The sequence below is a fragment of the Oryza glaberrima genome, chromosome 1 (genome assembly GCF_000147395.1).
Source record: "Oryza glaberrima chromosome 1, OglaRS2, whole genome shotgun sequence".
In the NCBI taxonomy this organism is placed as follows: Eukaryota; Viridiplantae; Streptophyta; class Magnoliopsida; order Poales; family Poaceae; genus Oryza; species Oryza glaberrima.
The window spans coordinates 34,241,101-34,257,876 of NC_068326.1; the positions used below are offsets into that span (position 1 = coordinate 34,241,101).

The window sequence follows — 16,776 nt, forward strand, 5'->3', positions numbered from 1 at the left end:
CCCTAGGGGACTATTTATATCCCCATTACATGTTCTTACTACTAGGGTTTTAGATTATACAGGGGAATTTACATGATTACCCTTACGAAAGGGACATTTACATGGTGCATAATGTTATGGAGGCTCATGGGCCCCTGATGGGCCGTCGGGCGATCGCCGGCCCTATAGCCCCCAGGCTTGATGGGCCGGAAAGGCTTCTTCGGCCCTCGCGGGGGCGAACTTGCCATGGCGAAGTTGTCTTCCTTTGGTAGATACTCTTCGCCTTGCACCCCTCGCCTGGGGCGCCTCTGGCCTGGCAAGGTATTCGCACGACCCTTCGCCTCTCGCCGTTTTTGCTTCATAGTCTTCGCCACGGGTTTCGGCAGATTTGGTCGAAGGGCCTCATGCCATCCGCCAACAAGCCCCTCGCGGGCAAGGGTGAGATTGGAACTTCGGCCGAGACCGTGCAAACCATGTGGTATGGTATGCGGCGTCCCCTTTCGACCGATGTTCCTGCCGAAACCTACATTGTTCCTGTAAATAAAATTTGTTATTTGTGCGGTTGGTATTATTTTGCCGCTCTTCGCCTCCTGCATTCGGTGGGATATACATATATATTTTTTCTTTTCCCAGGCCAAAAGGAACAGTATTGGGCTTTCACCTCGTGGGCTTTTTTACTGTGCTACTCGGTCGGTGGGAATTTACCGTTTCGCCTACCCTTGCGACACGTGGCGCTTTATTACTGGTGGGTAGGCGAACGGTCGCCCGGGTGAGCTATATATTCCCACCCCTCTTTCCTTTTCACCACCACACTTGCTGTTTTACCACGTGCACTCTCTTCCTCCATTCCTTTCTTCCACAGCTTTTCTTGACCCCTCAGGTGTTTCGCCCATTCTCCTCCTTCGCCACCGCATACACGCCGTTCGCCATGGCCCCTCGCAAGCAAAACCCTGCTTCGGCGAAAGGGCCGGATCCTGGCCGGGTCAATGATGACAGCACCGCCTTTTTGGGGGTTTCTCTCGTGGACGACGTCGAGCTGGCGAAGTTGGTCAGCTCTGGGGCGTTGGTTGATGGGCAGGCTTTCGCCCCAGGGAAAGCCGTGGTGCCGAAGCCTGTCGACAATCGGACGGTGGTGTTCGCCGTCTTTTTTGAGGCGGGGCTACGGTTTCCGTGCAACATGTTGTTGCCGGAAATCCTTCGCCTTTTCCAGGTGGAGCTTCCACAGCTGAGCCTGTCGGCGCTAGTTCGGATTTCCATCTTCGATTGGGCGTGCCGGACTTCCAGGTTTGAGCCTAGCGCCGAGCTCTTCGGCGCCATATTTTTTGCCACCGTGAACTCGAAGACGGTGATTACTCCGGCTGGAACAAAGAAGACAGTGTTCGGAAGCGTGAACTTTAATGTTCGCCCCGAGCGGTCCGATCTCTGGCCGGTGAACGCTGCCATGTCGAAGTGGGACTGCCATTGGATGGCGAGGTGGTTCTATCACACCATCCCCTTCGAGGCTGGTTCCGACTCGGCGAAAGCCCTCCGGTGCCGGCGTAGGGCGATTGCGCTGAACCGGAAACCCAAGATCGCCGTGGACGGCGCTATGGAGGCGCGGTTCGTTCTGCTGCGCAAGGTTTGCTCCCGCCTTAGCTGCTGCGACTTGGTGGAGGAATTCTGTATGCTTCGCATCTTTCCCCTCTCCCAGTCATGGTAAGTTACGGTTGATCAAGGCGAAGAGGTTGACGGTTTGCCGAACTTGGTTCTCCTTGAGGAAACGAACAATAAGACTGTTCTTTTGCTATACACTCCTGTGTTTTGTTATTTTGCTTTGTCTGACCTTTTAATGTAGCTATACCCCTTACTTTTGCAGCGTTGACTCTCGACCAGGCTGAAGCCGAAGCCCGCAGGATGATCGGCGACGTGTCGGTCGTCAAGTTTAGCCAGCTGTTGACACGACAAGCGGCTGGGCGGGCGAACCGAGTTTACAACAGCGAATTACCTCCCCGGGCGAACCCCCACAAAGCCGACGACGATGTTGGACCTTCGCGAAAGCGAATGCGCGGACAAGTGAAGCTTGCTCCTAGGAAGCGAAGAGTTCCTGCTTCATCGGACTCCGACGCCGACGATGAGGACGATGCCGAAGAGCATGACGGCGAGGAGGAAGGAGAGGAGGAAGAGGAGGTGGAGGCCGTGGCTGAAAAGACCGCGAGCGAAGCGATCGAAGACCGCGTCGACACCCCTGGCTACACTCCTACTCCAAGTCCAGGTCACAACGAGACCAGGGTGGAGTCGAACAGCTCCCCCCTTCGATGAAAGGATTTGGAAGGGGCGAAGGCCCTAGTTGCGTTCTCATCGGGCAAGGCGGCGAAGGGGGGTCCGGTCAAAAGATCTCTAAAAAGAAAGGACTTGTCGACATCGCTCGCGTTTTCAGCGACGACGAGTCTTCTGACGAGACTCCGACTTCACCCGCTGGCCGCAGTCTGGACCTTTCGACCGCTCCCCTTCTTCCACTCGGTGTTGTTGGGGCAGGCGGTAGCACCGCCGCCGGGGCTTCAGCCTCCGCCGAACGGATCGTGACGGCTGCGGCGAGGGTCTTCGGGAGCCCTTTGCGTGAACCAGCTGTTTCGCCGTTGGTCAAGACGAAGGGGAAGGGTGCGGCCGTCGAAGCATCTGCCTCGGAGTATTCTCTTGCGGCGCCCCCACTTCGCCCCTGGTGATTTCGAGACCCGGGCGGACCTTATTCCCTTTGTAGAGGGAGTAAGCAATCTTGTCCTACCCGCCGGCACCCCGAGCCTATTCACCGAATTAAATGAATTCGATGAAGGGTGTTCTGCTATTAAAAGCTTGGCGGTTCGGGTATGCTTTTTCTCCCTTCTTCGTTCGTTTTTTTTCTCATGTGTCTCACAATTAACATTTTGTTCTCTTCGCCCGTTCCTGTCCTGCATCCAGATTCTTGCGGCTCACTGTTCGACAGAGCGAACCGCGCGGGCCCGTCTTGACGGATTTAAGAACCGTCTTCGGGCCAAGGACGACGAAATTAGCCGCAAGAACTTGGAAGTGGAGGCCCTCGCCAACACCCTCAAAGAGGCGAAAGCTGAAGTCAAGCGCCTTCAATCCGAGTTGGAGAAGGGGAAAGAGGCCAGGGCTGAGGTCGATCGCCTCAAGGCCGAACTGGAGAAGGAGAAGGCCCATTCCGCCGTGCTGACTGATTACTATAACCTCACTGAGCCGAAGATGGAGGCTCTTCGCCTGAAGGTTAGCAAGGCCGAGGCGAGCGCTGTGGAGGAGTCACAGCGGTTTTCGCGGGAGATGGCGAAAACCACCGAATCCGCGAGAACGGCTTGCCAAACGCTCCGCCTCGCCCTTACTGACATGGGCGCGAAGGTGCGAGGGGTCCCTGCCGAAGATGCCTCAGCCTTCGACTTCTCCGAGTGGACTCAGCAGGCTGGCGGTTCGGTTTTGGACTGCGCCACCGCGTACGGCGATTGCTGTGCGCGCGTATCGGCGGCCTTCACCTTGGGCCTTTTGCAACAGTTCGGCTGCGAGCACGTCGCCGAGTTCCCTAACTATGCGAAGGGGGACTGGGAGATTAGTGCGCAGAATATTTCGCCCGCTCTTTGCGCGTGGCGAAAACAGTTCTGGCAGAAGGACGGTTGGTCCGCTGCCAAGGCGCGCCTTTTGAGCAACTAGCGAAGGCAAAGGCGGCAGACCGGTGCGAAGGAGAGGACGCAGCGGGTGAAGAGGTTGGAGGCGATGCCCAGGATCACCCAGAGGTGTGAGGCCCTCCGCCCTTTCCTTAGATTTTTTGTAGTTTCCCTTCTTTTTGCGTTTGCCTGGAGAGGCAAACGATGTATATTCGACAGGCTGCCGGTAACCCTCCTTATTGTAGCCAAAAAAGGCTTTTTGCATATTTGGAATGTACGACAAACTTAGCCACTTTTTGATGGTCGAAGTCTTTGGCGTATTATTATTTCGCTCATTTCGCATTACGCCATACCTTCCCTTTCCTTCGCCTATTCTTACTATGTAAATTGTGTTTTGCCCTTTCTGCACTGTCTACCAGGGTGTTCGCCGAAAGTCGTGCCTTCGGCCCCCTTCTGGGAGCTGGCGAAGTCAAAACTGTTGCGGTTTCAACGTTCGACGAGCGATGCTTCGGCCGATTCGTTTCACCCCCTGGCCTTTTTCGCTGATCAGGCGTTTGCCTTGGGGTTTTTCCACAAATTATCAATCACACAAAAATAAGAAGGCGAGGGACACAGAGGTTTTATACTAGTTCAGGCCTCCGTGGTGGATAATAGCCCTACATCCAGTTTTTTGTCTCTTTTCTCTCTCTCTCTCTCTCTCTCTCTCTCTCTCTCTCTCTCTTTTTCTTGCCGAAAGGCTTACATAGTGCCGAAGGGCTTACATGACGGTATGTACATTTTCATAAGTTGGCGATTTGGGTGCCACCCATTCTAGACATAGAAGCGCTTGAGAGAGGCGGCGTTCCAGGAATGGTCGAACTCTTCGCCTTTGAGTGTCGCCAGGCGAAAGGATCCCGTCCTGGACTTGTTTTTGATGAGGTACGGTCCTTTCCACTTTGATTCAAGCTTGCCAACCGCTACTGGGTTCGCCTTCTTCCTTAGGACGAGATGACCAGGCATCAGCTCCGTCGGTCGAACTTTTCTGTTGTAAGTTGCCGAAGTGCTTGTGGCATACTTGCGCATGTGCTCGAGTGCTTCGACTCTGATCCCCTCCAAGAGTTCGAGTGACACTTCGCGCCCTTTTTGCCCCTAGAGAACATCACCCTTGGTGAGTTAGCCCCTAGCTCTGCTGGGGTCATTACCTCATCGCCATAAAGAAGCATGAACGGGCTAAACTTGGTTGGTCTTGTGGGGGTCGTCCGAAGGGCCCAGAGAACCGACAGCATTTCCTCTGGCCATTTGCCCTTCGCTGCCCTCTCGAGCCTTTTCTTTAGTGCTTCTAGGATCTTGCCATTTGTACGTTCGGCCGCCCCATTTGACTGCCGGTGCGCGACCGACGTGAACCTGATTTCCAGGTTAAGTCGTTCGCACATTTCTCTGAACTTGTCAGAGTCAAACTGCTTGCCGTTGTCAGTGATGAACTCTTTTGGCACTCCGAAACGGCAAACAATGTTTTTCCATACAAACTTCTGTACTGCTGCCGAAGTGATTGCTCCGAGGGGTTCGGCTTCAACCCATCGAGAGAAGTATTCCACAGCCACAATTGTGAACTTATACCCGTTTTGCGCCACCTGGAACGGCCCAATGATGTCCAGTCCCCACCTGGCGAAGGGCCATATTGGCGCAATGGGCTGCAAATCATACTGGGGTGCGGTTTGGCTTCGGCCATGACGCTGGCAACTTTCGCATTTCTTGATTTGCTCAACACAGACTTTCAACACAATGGGCCAATAATCTCCTTGTCTAAACACTTTGGAGGCCACTGTTCTTGCGGCCTGGTGTGCGCCACATAGCCCCTGGTGTATCTCCTTTGCCATTTCCTCGCCTTCGGCAAAAGAGATGCAACGAAGTAAGGGTTGAAGTACCCCGGAGCGATAGAGCTGGCCCGAGACCATCTTATACTTCGTGGCTCTGAGTTGCAAGCGCTTTGCTTCTGCTTCGTCCTCCAGAAGCCAGCCAGTTTCAAGGTGTTTCACAAACGGGGTTCGCCGGTCGCATGGGTCTTCGTCCAGTTTCACCTGGTCGATTTCCATCACCTCCGAGCTGTCCATGGGTACACTTGGTGCATGTAGGACTTCGAAAAAGATGCCAGGCGAATGTGGGCCACCACAAGCAACAGATTTCGTCAAGGCGTCTGCTTCCTCATTCAGTCCTCTAGGTAAGTGTTCGACCGTTACGCCGGCGAAACACTTTTCCATGGACCGAACGGCCTCCAAATACCTCTTCATCCCTTCTTCTTTTGCCTCAAAGGATTTGTCAACATGGCCTGCCACCAACTTGGAGTCGGTTCGGATCAGCAAGCGCCGTACTCCCAGTGCTTTCGCCTTTCTTAGGCCCAGAAGAATGGCTTCGTATTCTGCTGCGTTGTTGGTTGTGTCGAACTGCAGCCTTGCAGCGTACCGAATCGGCATACCATTCGGCGTAATGAGGACTGCCGCAATGCCTGCCCCCTTGTGCGACCATGACCTGTCGGAGAACACCACCCAGAATTGTTCGACGGCCTCAGGCTCGGGAGCGAATACCGGTGTACATTCAGCTATGAAGTCAGCTAGCACTTGAGACTTGATAGCAGTGCGTGCAACAAAATGCAAATCGAACGGGGATAGCTCTGCCGCCCACTTGCTGAGCCGGCCAGTGACTTCCTTGCCTCGGAGTATTTCGCCCAAGGGGTACTGTGATGGTACTATGACTTTGTGGGCCTGGAAGTAGTGCTTAAGCTTGCGCGAAGCCATTACCAGGGCGTAAGCGAGCTTTTCCATTTCAATGTATCTTGTCTTCGCTCCTTGCAATGCTTCGGAGACGAAATAGACCGGTTTCTGGCCGAAATCTGTTTCTTGGACGAGGGCAGCACTGACTGCCGCCGGCGAAGCTGCTAAGTATAGTAGCAGTTCGCTTCCTGGTGCTGGGCTTATCAGGGCCGGCGGGCTTTGCAGGTATTGCTTTAGCTCGTCGAACGCTGCTTGGCACTCTGGTGTCCAATTAAACTTTCCCGCACCCCGGAGAGTCTTGAAGAAGGGCAAACCTCTTTCGGCTGCCTTTGAGAGGAATCGACTGAGTGCCGCAATTCGGCCCGCGAGCTTTTGTACTTCATGTACGCTCGACGGAGGCTTCATTTGCTGAATGGCATCGATTTTCTCGGGATTTGCCTCGATGCCTCTTTCGGAAACAAGGAAGCCCAACAACTTGCCTGCGCGAACGCCGAAAACGCACTTTTCTGGATTTAGTTTTATGCCCGCTGCGCACAAATTGTCGAAGGTCTCCTGTAGGTCGGACGCATGGTCGAAAGCCTTGCGGCTTTTTACGACGATGTCGTCGACATAAGCTTCCACGTTCCGCCCCAACTGCTTGCAAAGGACTTTGTACACCAGCCTGGCGAAGGTTGCTCCTGCATTCCTCAGGCCGAAAGGCATCCTGAGGTGACAAAATATGCCAAATGGAGTGATGAAAGATGTTTTGGGGATGTCGAGCGGGTTCATGTGGATCTGGTGGTAGCCGGAATATGCATCCAGGAAACTCATGAATCTGTTTCCAGCTGTTGAATCCACAAGCTGGTCGATCCGTGGCAATGGGAAATCGTCTTTCGGGTATGCTTTGTTTAGGTCTGTGAAATCGATACACATGCGCCATTTGCCGTTTGACTTCCGCACCAGCACTGGATTCGCCAGCCACTCCGGATGGTCAATCTCTTGAATAACCCCCGCCCTGAGCAGTTTTTGGACTTCGGCTTTCGCCGCTTCTTGGCGATTGGCAGACATCTTGCGCAACTTTTGTTTTCTTAGCTTGGTATCCGGCTTGACTACTAGGTGATGCATGATGAGATCTGCCGGAACACCTCCCACCTTGTCGGGGCTCCAGGCGAAGATATCAATGTTCTTCTTGAGCACCTCTAGGATGCTCTCAACTTCTTCTTTGCCCATGTCGCCCCCAGTGATACGAGCTTTGTGGGGTCGGCATCATCAATCTGCACCTTTGTTATCTTGCCGTGAGGGGTGTGCTTTGGTGCGTGCTTCGGCCGATCATGCAGCTCGGCCTCAACATTGTACACTGCTCTGTTGATTATGGCTAGATCGCCTTTTGAAGCGGCCGAAGGCTGAAGCCCCTTGACCACTATTAGTCCTGTCGGGCCGGGCATCTTGAGCTTGAGATAATTGTGGTGGGAAACGGCTTCGAACTTGTTCAGGGTTGCACGGCCGAAGATGGTGTTGTAGTTGTACGGGATGTCGACGACGTCGAACAGTACGTGCTCTTCGCGTCTGTTTTCCCCCGAGCCAAAAGCTATCAGCAAAAGTGCTTGGCCGAGAACTTGTACTGCTTCTCCGCCGAAACCGCGGAGCGATGCTGTTGCTGGGGTAAGGGCCTAGATGGGCAACCCCATCTTGGCATATGCTTCGGCGAAGATAACGTCGGCCGAACTCCCTCCGTCGACCAGGATTCGTCGGACTTCGAAGCCAGCTATCTCGGCTGAGATCACCAGAGGATCTTGATGCGGGAACATAACTCCTTCGGCATCTTCCGGCCCAAAACAAATTAGTTGGTTCAGATATTGCGGCGCCCCTTCACCCGCCGAAGTGATGTTGTGGACCATTCGGATCTGCATCTTCTCCTGCCGTTTGGACAACTGACCTGGTGGGTCAGCCCTTGTAATCACTTGGATTACCCTTCGCTGTGCATCTTGGCGTTGTTCGGCTGGGGGTGTTTGCTCCTGGACTACTTCACGAGGTGCTTCGACAGTTGCTCCCTGCTGCGGCCTTAGATCTTGCGCATTGCCACGTTGCTTAATGTTTCGGCATTGCTTCGTGGTGTACGAAGAGCGTCCGTGGAAGGCGCAGTAGAGGTCTTTTCGGACCTTCTTGCGGGCTGGCTGCTGATGGTTACTCGCTTGCTGGGCGTCGAACTCCTTGCGGAGGGCTTGCACTTCTTTGACAGCCATCACAGCCTTGCTCGCACGGTCGGTTCTGAACTTCCTCCAGGTCATGGGGGCTTGGCCTTGCCTCGGCGGCTGTCCTTGGATCGTTGGCTGAGACTGGCGAACGGAGAGGAGAGGTGGTTCGGCAACTTGAACTTGTGCTTGAGCTTGAGCAGCGGCGACGGAGGCTTTATCGTATTCAGCTTGTATAGCTTGCCGTCGTTTGGAATCCTCCTCGCCCCTTACGAACCTGTCAATGATGCGAAGTAGGTGCTCAAGCGTCTGTGGCTCCTTGTTGGCGATTTTTCTTGTGAGTTCGCCCTCGAGCAGACCAGCCGAAGCAGCGTTTATGACCGACGCCTCAGTTATGTCTTGAACTTGGCACCGGGCTTGCGAGAAGTGACGCATGTACTTCCTTATCGACTCCCCCGGCCTTTGGCGAATGCCGAGTAGATGTTGCTGCGTCTTCGGCTCCTCATAGGTGCCTCGAAAGTTAAGGACAAAGACATCGCGCAATTGCTCCCATGAGTAAATGCTATTGGCTGGTAAATTGAAATACCAAGAACGGGCGATGCCGTCTAGAGCGAGATGTATTACCTTTGCCTTGGTATTTTCGTCCCCATGAGCCGCTTCGATCGCTGACTCGTAGATGGAGAGGAACTCCTTCGGGTCAGTTTCGCCTGAATAGCGTGGGACGGGTGGGAATTTGAACTGGGGGGGAGGATTGGACGAGTCTTGATTCCCCCACTCAGCGGTAGCCCCTTTTCGCCTCCCGCCCTGTTTACCGCACCTTGCTGCGGGTATAGCGTGGCGAAGGGCGAAATCATGGCTTGTGCGTGGGGTTGGGCTATAGCATTCGGCTGCCCGGCTCTGATCGGAGGTACTTACTGAGCCGCCATGGATGGGTCGAAGGTTGGCTGTGACCATGTCATGGCGGCTTGGATTGGTGCTTGCTTTGCCCCGAAGCCTGGGGTTGGTGCTTGCTGCCGAACGGTTGGCGCCTGAGCAGCGTTGACGAAGTCGAACTGCGGTCCTTGATTCCACGGCGAAGCTCCCAGGCCTGGTTGATTCGACGGCAACCAATTAGGCGTACCTTGACTTGCATTCCCCTCCGGGTGAGCCGATGGAGTTGTACTTGAAATGTAGTGGGGTTGGTTGAGTTGCTGAAGGAAAGCTTGGAGTTGCGCCTGCAGAGCCGAAGCCCCTTCCGTCATTGTCTGCGACGTTTGGCCAGGTGGTTGATGCTGTACCTGGGCAGCGGCTGGTTGAACTTGCAGTTGCACATGAGGGGCCGGATGCGCTGCTGCAGTCGATGGCTGCCGGGCGAAGTACATTGGCGCTTGCGCGACTTGTGGCGGAAAGGGTTGGGTCATCACTTGCGGATGGACTTGAGGTGGGACATATCCCGCCGAATACTGAAGGATTGGGGCCGACGTGACCTTGGTCCGCCTTGCTGCCTCGTATGCTTGTTGTTGTTCTTACATTTGGCGAAGCATGTCTTGGAGCCGTGTCATGTTCTGTCGCATGGCTTCCATGTTTGCTTCGGCTTGTGTTTCAGGGTCAGGGCTGACTTGGGCCTGCACTGCGGCAAGCGCGGTTGGGGCCGCTGCCGGCTGCGACGGGGCGGCTTGGGGCACCAACAGTTGGCTTGTCGACAGGATCTCCGCCCTAGTCTGGAGTGCCCTTGCCGCCGCAGCCGCCTTCGCCACATCGGCCGCGCTCGGCACTTGCACAGAGATGGCTGGGGCCGAAGGCGGTAGTGATGGCGCATATGTGGAAGCAGATGGTCCTCCTCCATCTTCGGCTGCGGGCGCCGAAGGCTCTGCTCCCTCCTCGGCGGCCATGTCCGCTCCGGTGTCGCTTTCCTTCCGCCTTGTAACCTTCTCCTTCACGACCTTCTTCGGTGGCATTCGCTTTCAGTGGTTTCGCTCGGAGTTCCCCACGGTCGGCGCCAGCTGTTGTCGAAACGACAACCTCATACGTCGAAAGACGTGGTTACTCAACAGTGGTTGGAAAGAAACGGAGTGTATAAATTTCAGAATGTTTACTTCGGGATCCCCCCATTACATGGCCCTAGGGGACTATTTATATCCCCATTACAGGTTATTACTACTAGGGTTTTAGGTTATACATGGGAATTTACATTATTACCCTTACGAAAGGGACATTTACAGGGGTACATAATGTTATGGAGGCTCATGGGCCCCTGATGGGCCGTCAGGCGATCGCCGGCCTTATAGCCCCTAGGCTTGATGGGCCGGAAAGGCTTCTTCGGCCCTCGCGGGGGCGAACTTGCCATGGCGAAGTTGTCTTCCTTCGGCAGATACTCTTCGCCTTGCACCCCTCACCTGGGGCGCCTCTGGCCTGGCAAGGTATTCGCACGACCCTTCGTCTCTCGCCGTTCTTGCTTCATAGTCTTCGCCACGGGTTTCGGCAGATTTGGTAGAAGGGCCTCATGCTATCCACCAACAACATGGTTCGTACAAACTACTCCCACATGTTCTCTCTATTTGCAAGATGGACGCTGTTATTCGGTTCTGCGTTCTGTGGTCTGTACCACAAGCAGGAGCCCATAGGCGCTCAAACGAATGGCCACATATAGCCCATCTTTAGGGCCCATATAATGCTTTTGTGACACAGTCTTCTACTCCTCTCTGGTTCAATACAATCAAACAATCAGCCCAAAAGTGATAATGGAGGTTATGATCTTGCTCTACTGATGAGTACAAAGGAGAAGAAAATTTATAACCTTTAGCCTTCAAATGTGCAAGTTGGTACTCCCTCCGTTTTTTAATATATGACACCGTTGACTTTTTCTCGAATGTTTGACCATTCGTCTTATTCAAAAAATTTACGTAATTATAATTTATTTTGTTATGAGTTGTTTTATCACTCATATTACTTTAAGTGTGATTTATATCTTATACATTTACATAAATTTTTTGAATAAAACGAATGGTCAAACATGTGAGAAAAAGTCAAGTGTCATCTATTAAAAAAACGGAGGTAGTACATTTGAGGTTCCATACAATAAGGCAGTACAAGATTTACAATGGCGTAACTATAGCTGGCCATGTACAATTCATTTCTGAACATTATTTATTTATTTGCCCTTCCCATGTGATTGTTACACAGTTCCTTCTTTTTTCCTCAGAAACCAGACCGAGAGCTTCCCCAGTACCATTGATTGCTTTTACAACTTTGACTTGGGGCGGCTCACTGTTGCTTCAATGGTCCCGTGTGGTTCATCGGTCGGCAGGTACACATCATCAGCAAACTGTTCAAGAAAATAAAAATCAGTTTTCGAGATATGAGAGTTCCGGAGTAGCTTCAATTGCAATCCCCCAGCATGAGATTTGCTAACATTGCACAAGAACATAGTGGATTATAACATCATGTATTTTCTCTAGATTATAACGTTGCAGGTTGACAATACGGCAACACTTAAATTCATTCCAATCATGAAACCTAGCATCGTAGTATGACTGTAGTAGCCAGAAAAAAGTCGAGCAACTAAGATTTCTATGAACCAATACTCTAAAATAGGGGAATTTTATCTCCAAATCCATTATATAATTAAGAACAATAATGAATTAACGACTCTGTTTTTGTATGTTTCGTTTTCTCCAAAAAGCCGAATCAAATATATCTGATCTGTATTAAAAAAGAGAGAGAGAGAGAGAAAAGAACGATAATGAATTACGGATATAAAGCATCAGTTCAAGTTCGTATTTCTTAACTGATCCCTTCAATTTAGCTATTAAACAGAACCAAGACCTCAAGTGTGTTTGGATTAGAATTGCCAGTTTAAATCTAGATGTGAATTGAAACCCACCATTAGCCCTGAGAAGAAAGTACCCAAAAGATCAGGAAAACAGAACAATACAAATGCAGTGCTACAATTCTCACCTTCACTAATCCTGGATTTTCTTTGTTCCCTAAGTTAACAGGGATAAAGTGGAGGTTCGGCATCCTTAGCTGAACAGATGCTATATCCGGGAACCTTAAAAATGCACACATATATTTAGTGAATGTATATAAGAAGGCCAGAAGGACTAAATAAGACCAAGAAAAAGTTACTGCAAGTAACAACCAAACCAGAGTTACAGACCTGTTGAGAACTTCCTTAGCCATCAGGTATAGTGTATTCTGCACTGATGGACTATACACTCCAACATCAGGAGGACCAAAGAACGTATCTGCAAGAACTTTCTTTACGTCCTGATACCTTTGTGTGAAGCAGAATGACTTTGATGGAATCTGGGAAACATGCTCAAAAGGATACCTGACAAAAAAAAAACAACTAATAAGCACACAAACAATTGGATGAGCACCAAGTAACTTAATCTCCCCTAAAATTGATGCAATAGCCTATGTAAAAACTATTCATCTACAAGGCATACTGGTAATATAAATGATGTTGAACTGAACAGACCAGAATAGTTAACTATTATAGTACTGAACTCGCTTATCTCATGCGTTGAATGACCATAGCTTTAAATGAAGATAATAAAATGGTAGAATAGTGGTGGATGACAGAATTTCTCAGGTATATAAGAGTAGCAGACCTCCACCAGGCAGTTACTTCTGTTGCTACAATCCTTTCTCTTGTATCAGGAAGAAGTGTGTAGCGATCCCTCACAAATTTTTCGAACCCGGACTGAGAGAGACAAGGTGGTGAAAGGTTAGCATGCACTAGTACAAATTGAGCATATATGTATGACAAAAGGCAGTCTGGTTTTGTTAAAATTTATATTTCCTTCGTTTATACTTCATCAGAAGTTAACTAGTTAAATTATTTTGCTTTTCTGACACTTCAGCTAGCACTTTACCTCACATTTTTGCATTTAATTCCTTCAAGCATGCATAGTAGCACTTGTTACAAGTTTATTCCTAGTTCAAAAGTACAATACATAAACTGTCTTTACAAGTGAACCCAAGCAACCCCAGTGTGAAAGGTTAGCATCCGGCAAAAATACCTGAGTTGTCTTTAGCAGGGAGTATCCTTGGATTCCAGAATTTATGAGCAAGTTTCCAGACTTCTTCACAATGACCTCTGTGACGTGCTTCTCAACACCAAGTTTGAACCCTAAAATAAGATAAAACGGAACACATTAATGAAGGAAAATATATATTGCAAAATCCAACTTGAGAGTTGCAAGCATAACAATGATCATGGGAAATTTGACCAAAGCCTAGATAAAGGCCAAAGCCAAAGCTTAACAATGAACATATTTGTATTCTAGATGCTTCTGAACAAACACATCCGGTTTATTACCCAATATTCTTCAGTAAAAGAAATAAAGAAAATGTCCACCATCTGGGACTTATATGATCCTTACGACTGCTCATGCTACCTAAGAACAAGATATTTTTGTTACCAGTGTTTAGGGATGGTGAAGTAATGTTCAAAAGGTGTTGCCAAGGGCTCATCTTCCCGTCATTTTTCATTTATTCATCCGAGACACATTTGTAACGTTTAGGTACAAATTAATGTATAAATGTAACTAAACAGTTGCTTTTGTAGCTGTGGTTTCACAATATAGAAAAGAGAAAAAATTGCCTGGTGACCCTACTGTTGTAATTTATTCCATTTGCACAACGATCCAACCAATACTGGGAGGTAGGTCTGGTGATTCTTAGCTCCGTTCGGTAGTACAAGTTCCCAACTCCTACTCATCGTCTTCCGCGCGCACGCTTTTCAAACCGCTAAACGATGCGTTTTTTGCAAAAAGTTTCTATACGAAAGTTGCTTAAAAAAATTATATTAATCCATTTTTGAAAAAAAAATAGCTAAAACTTAATTAATCACGCACTAAAACGCTGCTTCGTTTTGCATGCCGGGGAGTGAGGGTTCCCAACCCTTACTCTCGAACAGAGCCTAAGAATAGCTCGAAACTTCTATGGCAGGTTTTATGAGGATTTCCAAGAATATGTAAGGATGCATCTGTATTACACGCTCACGTTGATCTGCGTAGAACTGCTCTTGCTGCAACTATACTTGTACGGTGCTCTTTCTTCTAGTAATATAAAGCCACTTAAAAAAGAGAAGGTTTGAGGGTCTAGCTTTTGTGCTCTGATTTTAGTAGTGTGATGGAAATTTGGTACTGTTGTGATATTATACTCTGTTATTGTTAAATAAACCTGGGAAATTTGACACCTTGACCTCCTGACAATAAAAAGGAGTTTTCTAACTTGAGAGCAGACTAAATAATCCTTATGCTTAACCATTGAAACACACCTCTTCTTTACCTTAAGCTACTGAATGATCACGCAAACAGAAAGCACAAGTGATAAAACTCTTCTCACCGTGGGAATGAGGCTTCCCATCGACAACCACACGCTCCCATGGACGCTCGGCGATGGTCACCGTTGCCTCTGAGACCTGCCCGAATAGGAAGGCACCCAAATATATCAATAAAACTCCCAACTTGCCTCAAATACATACAATCAGTCAAATCACACGCCATTTTTATCTACCTGCGGGTACAGCGAGGTGAAATGCCTTCCAAGAATCACCGCGAATTCCTCCATGGAGACAATCTCCGTGCATTCCTTGGCCTTCACATACACCTGACCGAACAAAACAACCACACCGAATCAATCCAGATTCTAGAACCAGACAAGGAAGCGCGAGGGATCGCGGGCTTACGGTGTTCTTGATGGAATCGGTGGCGACGATGGCGGAGTTGTCGTCGGAGGTGTAGGAGGGGAGGCAGTCGGAGACGACGCTGACGGCCACGTTCCACTCGACGATGACGTGGCCTCCCGCGGCCGCGGGGCGGCGCCAGACGCGGGAGACGCGGACGCGGGACTTGCCGTGCCTGCCCTGGAGCTCGAGGCGATCGGCCATGGCCACCGCAGGGGAGGGAGGGGTCAGAGGCTCAGAGCAACGGATCCGATCTGTGCGAGTGCGCTCTGCGCTGTGCGGGGCGAGCTGCTGCGTTGGACTTGGAGATGGGATGGGCCGGGGCGGATGCGTACGGGATCTCCTTTTGTAGAGGGATGGTGGGGCCCACTCATTTTGTAGAGGGATGGTGGGGCCCGGACACAGTGGGCGGAAGACGAGAGTGACGTGTCCCACGCTCGCGCTGTTCGAGTTGGATAATGTGATGCGGTGAGTCGGTGACCTCGGAGGAAATTGTTTAGCGCGGCTCCGACTTCAGCTTTATTTTTTAAAAAAATACATTACCAACGTGGGTGTAGTTTATTTAAAAAGTTTTAGCTTTACCTAAAATAAAAATAAACTGGCTAAAACACTATCATAAAATAAACTCGAAATGGAGTTGTATTTGGCACAGGTTCAAATAAAAAAATAATAGAAACATATATTCTTAGCTCTCGAAATTTATGAATTTAAATTTGTAATTACAGTGATAGTGTTTGAATGTTGTTCCTATTTTATTAAATATATATTTTAAAATCACTATATTTAATTTCTAAACTCTAAAATTAGTTAGTATTAGGATTTGAGATCCAGAGGTGTACGATCGAGCACTAAATTAACAAAAATTAACGAAGTGGACAAGCACTACTCCCAGAAGTCTACCACAGTACCACTACGGTGAGGATATAGATGTAGAACTGACAAGCTGTGTGTGACGTAGTTCTACGGTGCTAGCATAGGTACACACGTATCTCTATGTCCAAGAACCAGTTCATCACGTAATTGCTAGATCTACCTACCATGTTTCATGTCATCATGTGCGACGCGATATTGAAGCATGAGATTCCACGAGATTTAGGCCCTCTTTGCATCATGTCAAATCGAACATTTGAACACCTATATAAAGTATTGAATATAGGCTAAACAAATAATTAATTACAGTGTTTGGATCAAAGACTAAATTTTAGTCCATGTCACATCAGATGTTTGATACTAAGTAGAAGTATTAAACGTAGACTAATAACAAAACTCATTCCATAACCCTAGACTAATTCGCGAGACGAATCTATTGAGCCTAACTAATTCATGATTAGCCTATATGATACAACAGTAAACATGTGCAAATTATAGATTAATTAAACTTAAAAATTTTGTATCGCGAATTAGCTTTTATTTATGCAATTAGTTTTATTATTAGTCTATGAAATAGTGTGCAAAATAGAAGCGGCGTCATTATGCATTTATGCATAAATTGTGGTACTTCTCTTGCTTTATTGTACTTTATGCACGGATTTTATTTTGCATAATTTGCAAAAGAAAACCAAAACTTTTATTGC

General features: G+C 49.4%; 1 protein-coding gene across 1 annotated transcript; it reads right to left on the reverse strand.

Moving 5' to 3' along the window:
• Positions 1–11,521: 11,521 nt before the first annotated feature.
• Positions 11,522–15,518, reverse strand: LOC127763296 (uricase). Its single transcript, XM_052287992.1, has 8 exons — positions 15,206–15,518; positions 15,034–15,126; positions 14,863–14,938; positions 13,533–13,642; positions 13,122–13,213; positions 12,665–12,838; positions 12,463–12,556; positions 11,522–11,830 (listed from the first exon to the last, which is right to left on the reverse strand). Exons 1-8 carry the CDS (start codon positions 15,404–15,406, stop codon positions 11,747–11,749), a joined length of 924 nt encoding a protein of 307 aa, XP_052143952.1. The 5' UTR covers positions 15,407–15,518; the 3' UTR covers positions 11,522–11,746.
• Between the last annotated feature and the right edge of the window lie 1,258 nt (positions 15,519–16,776).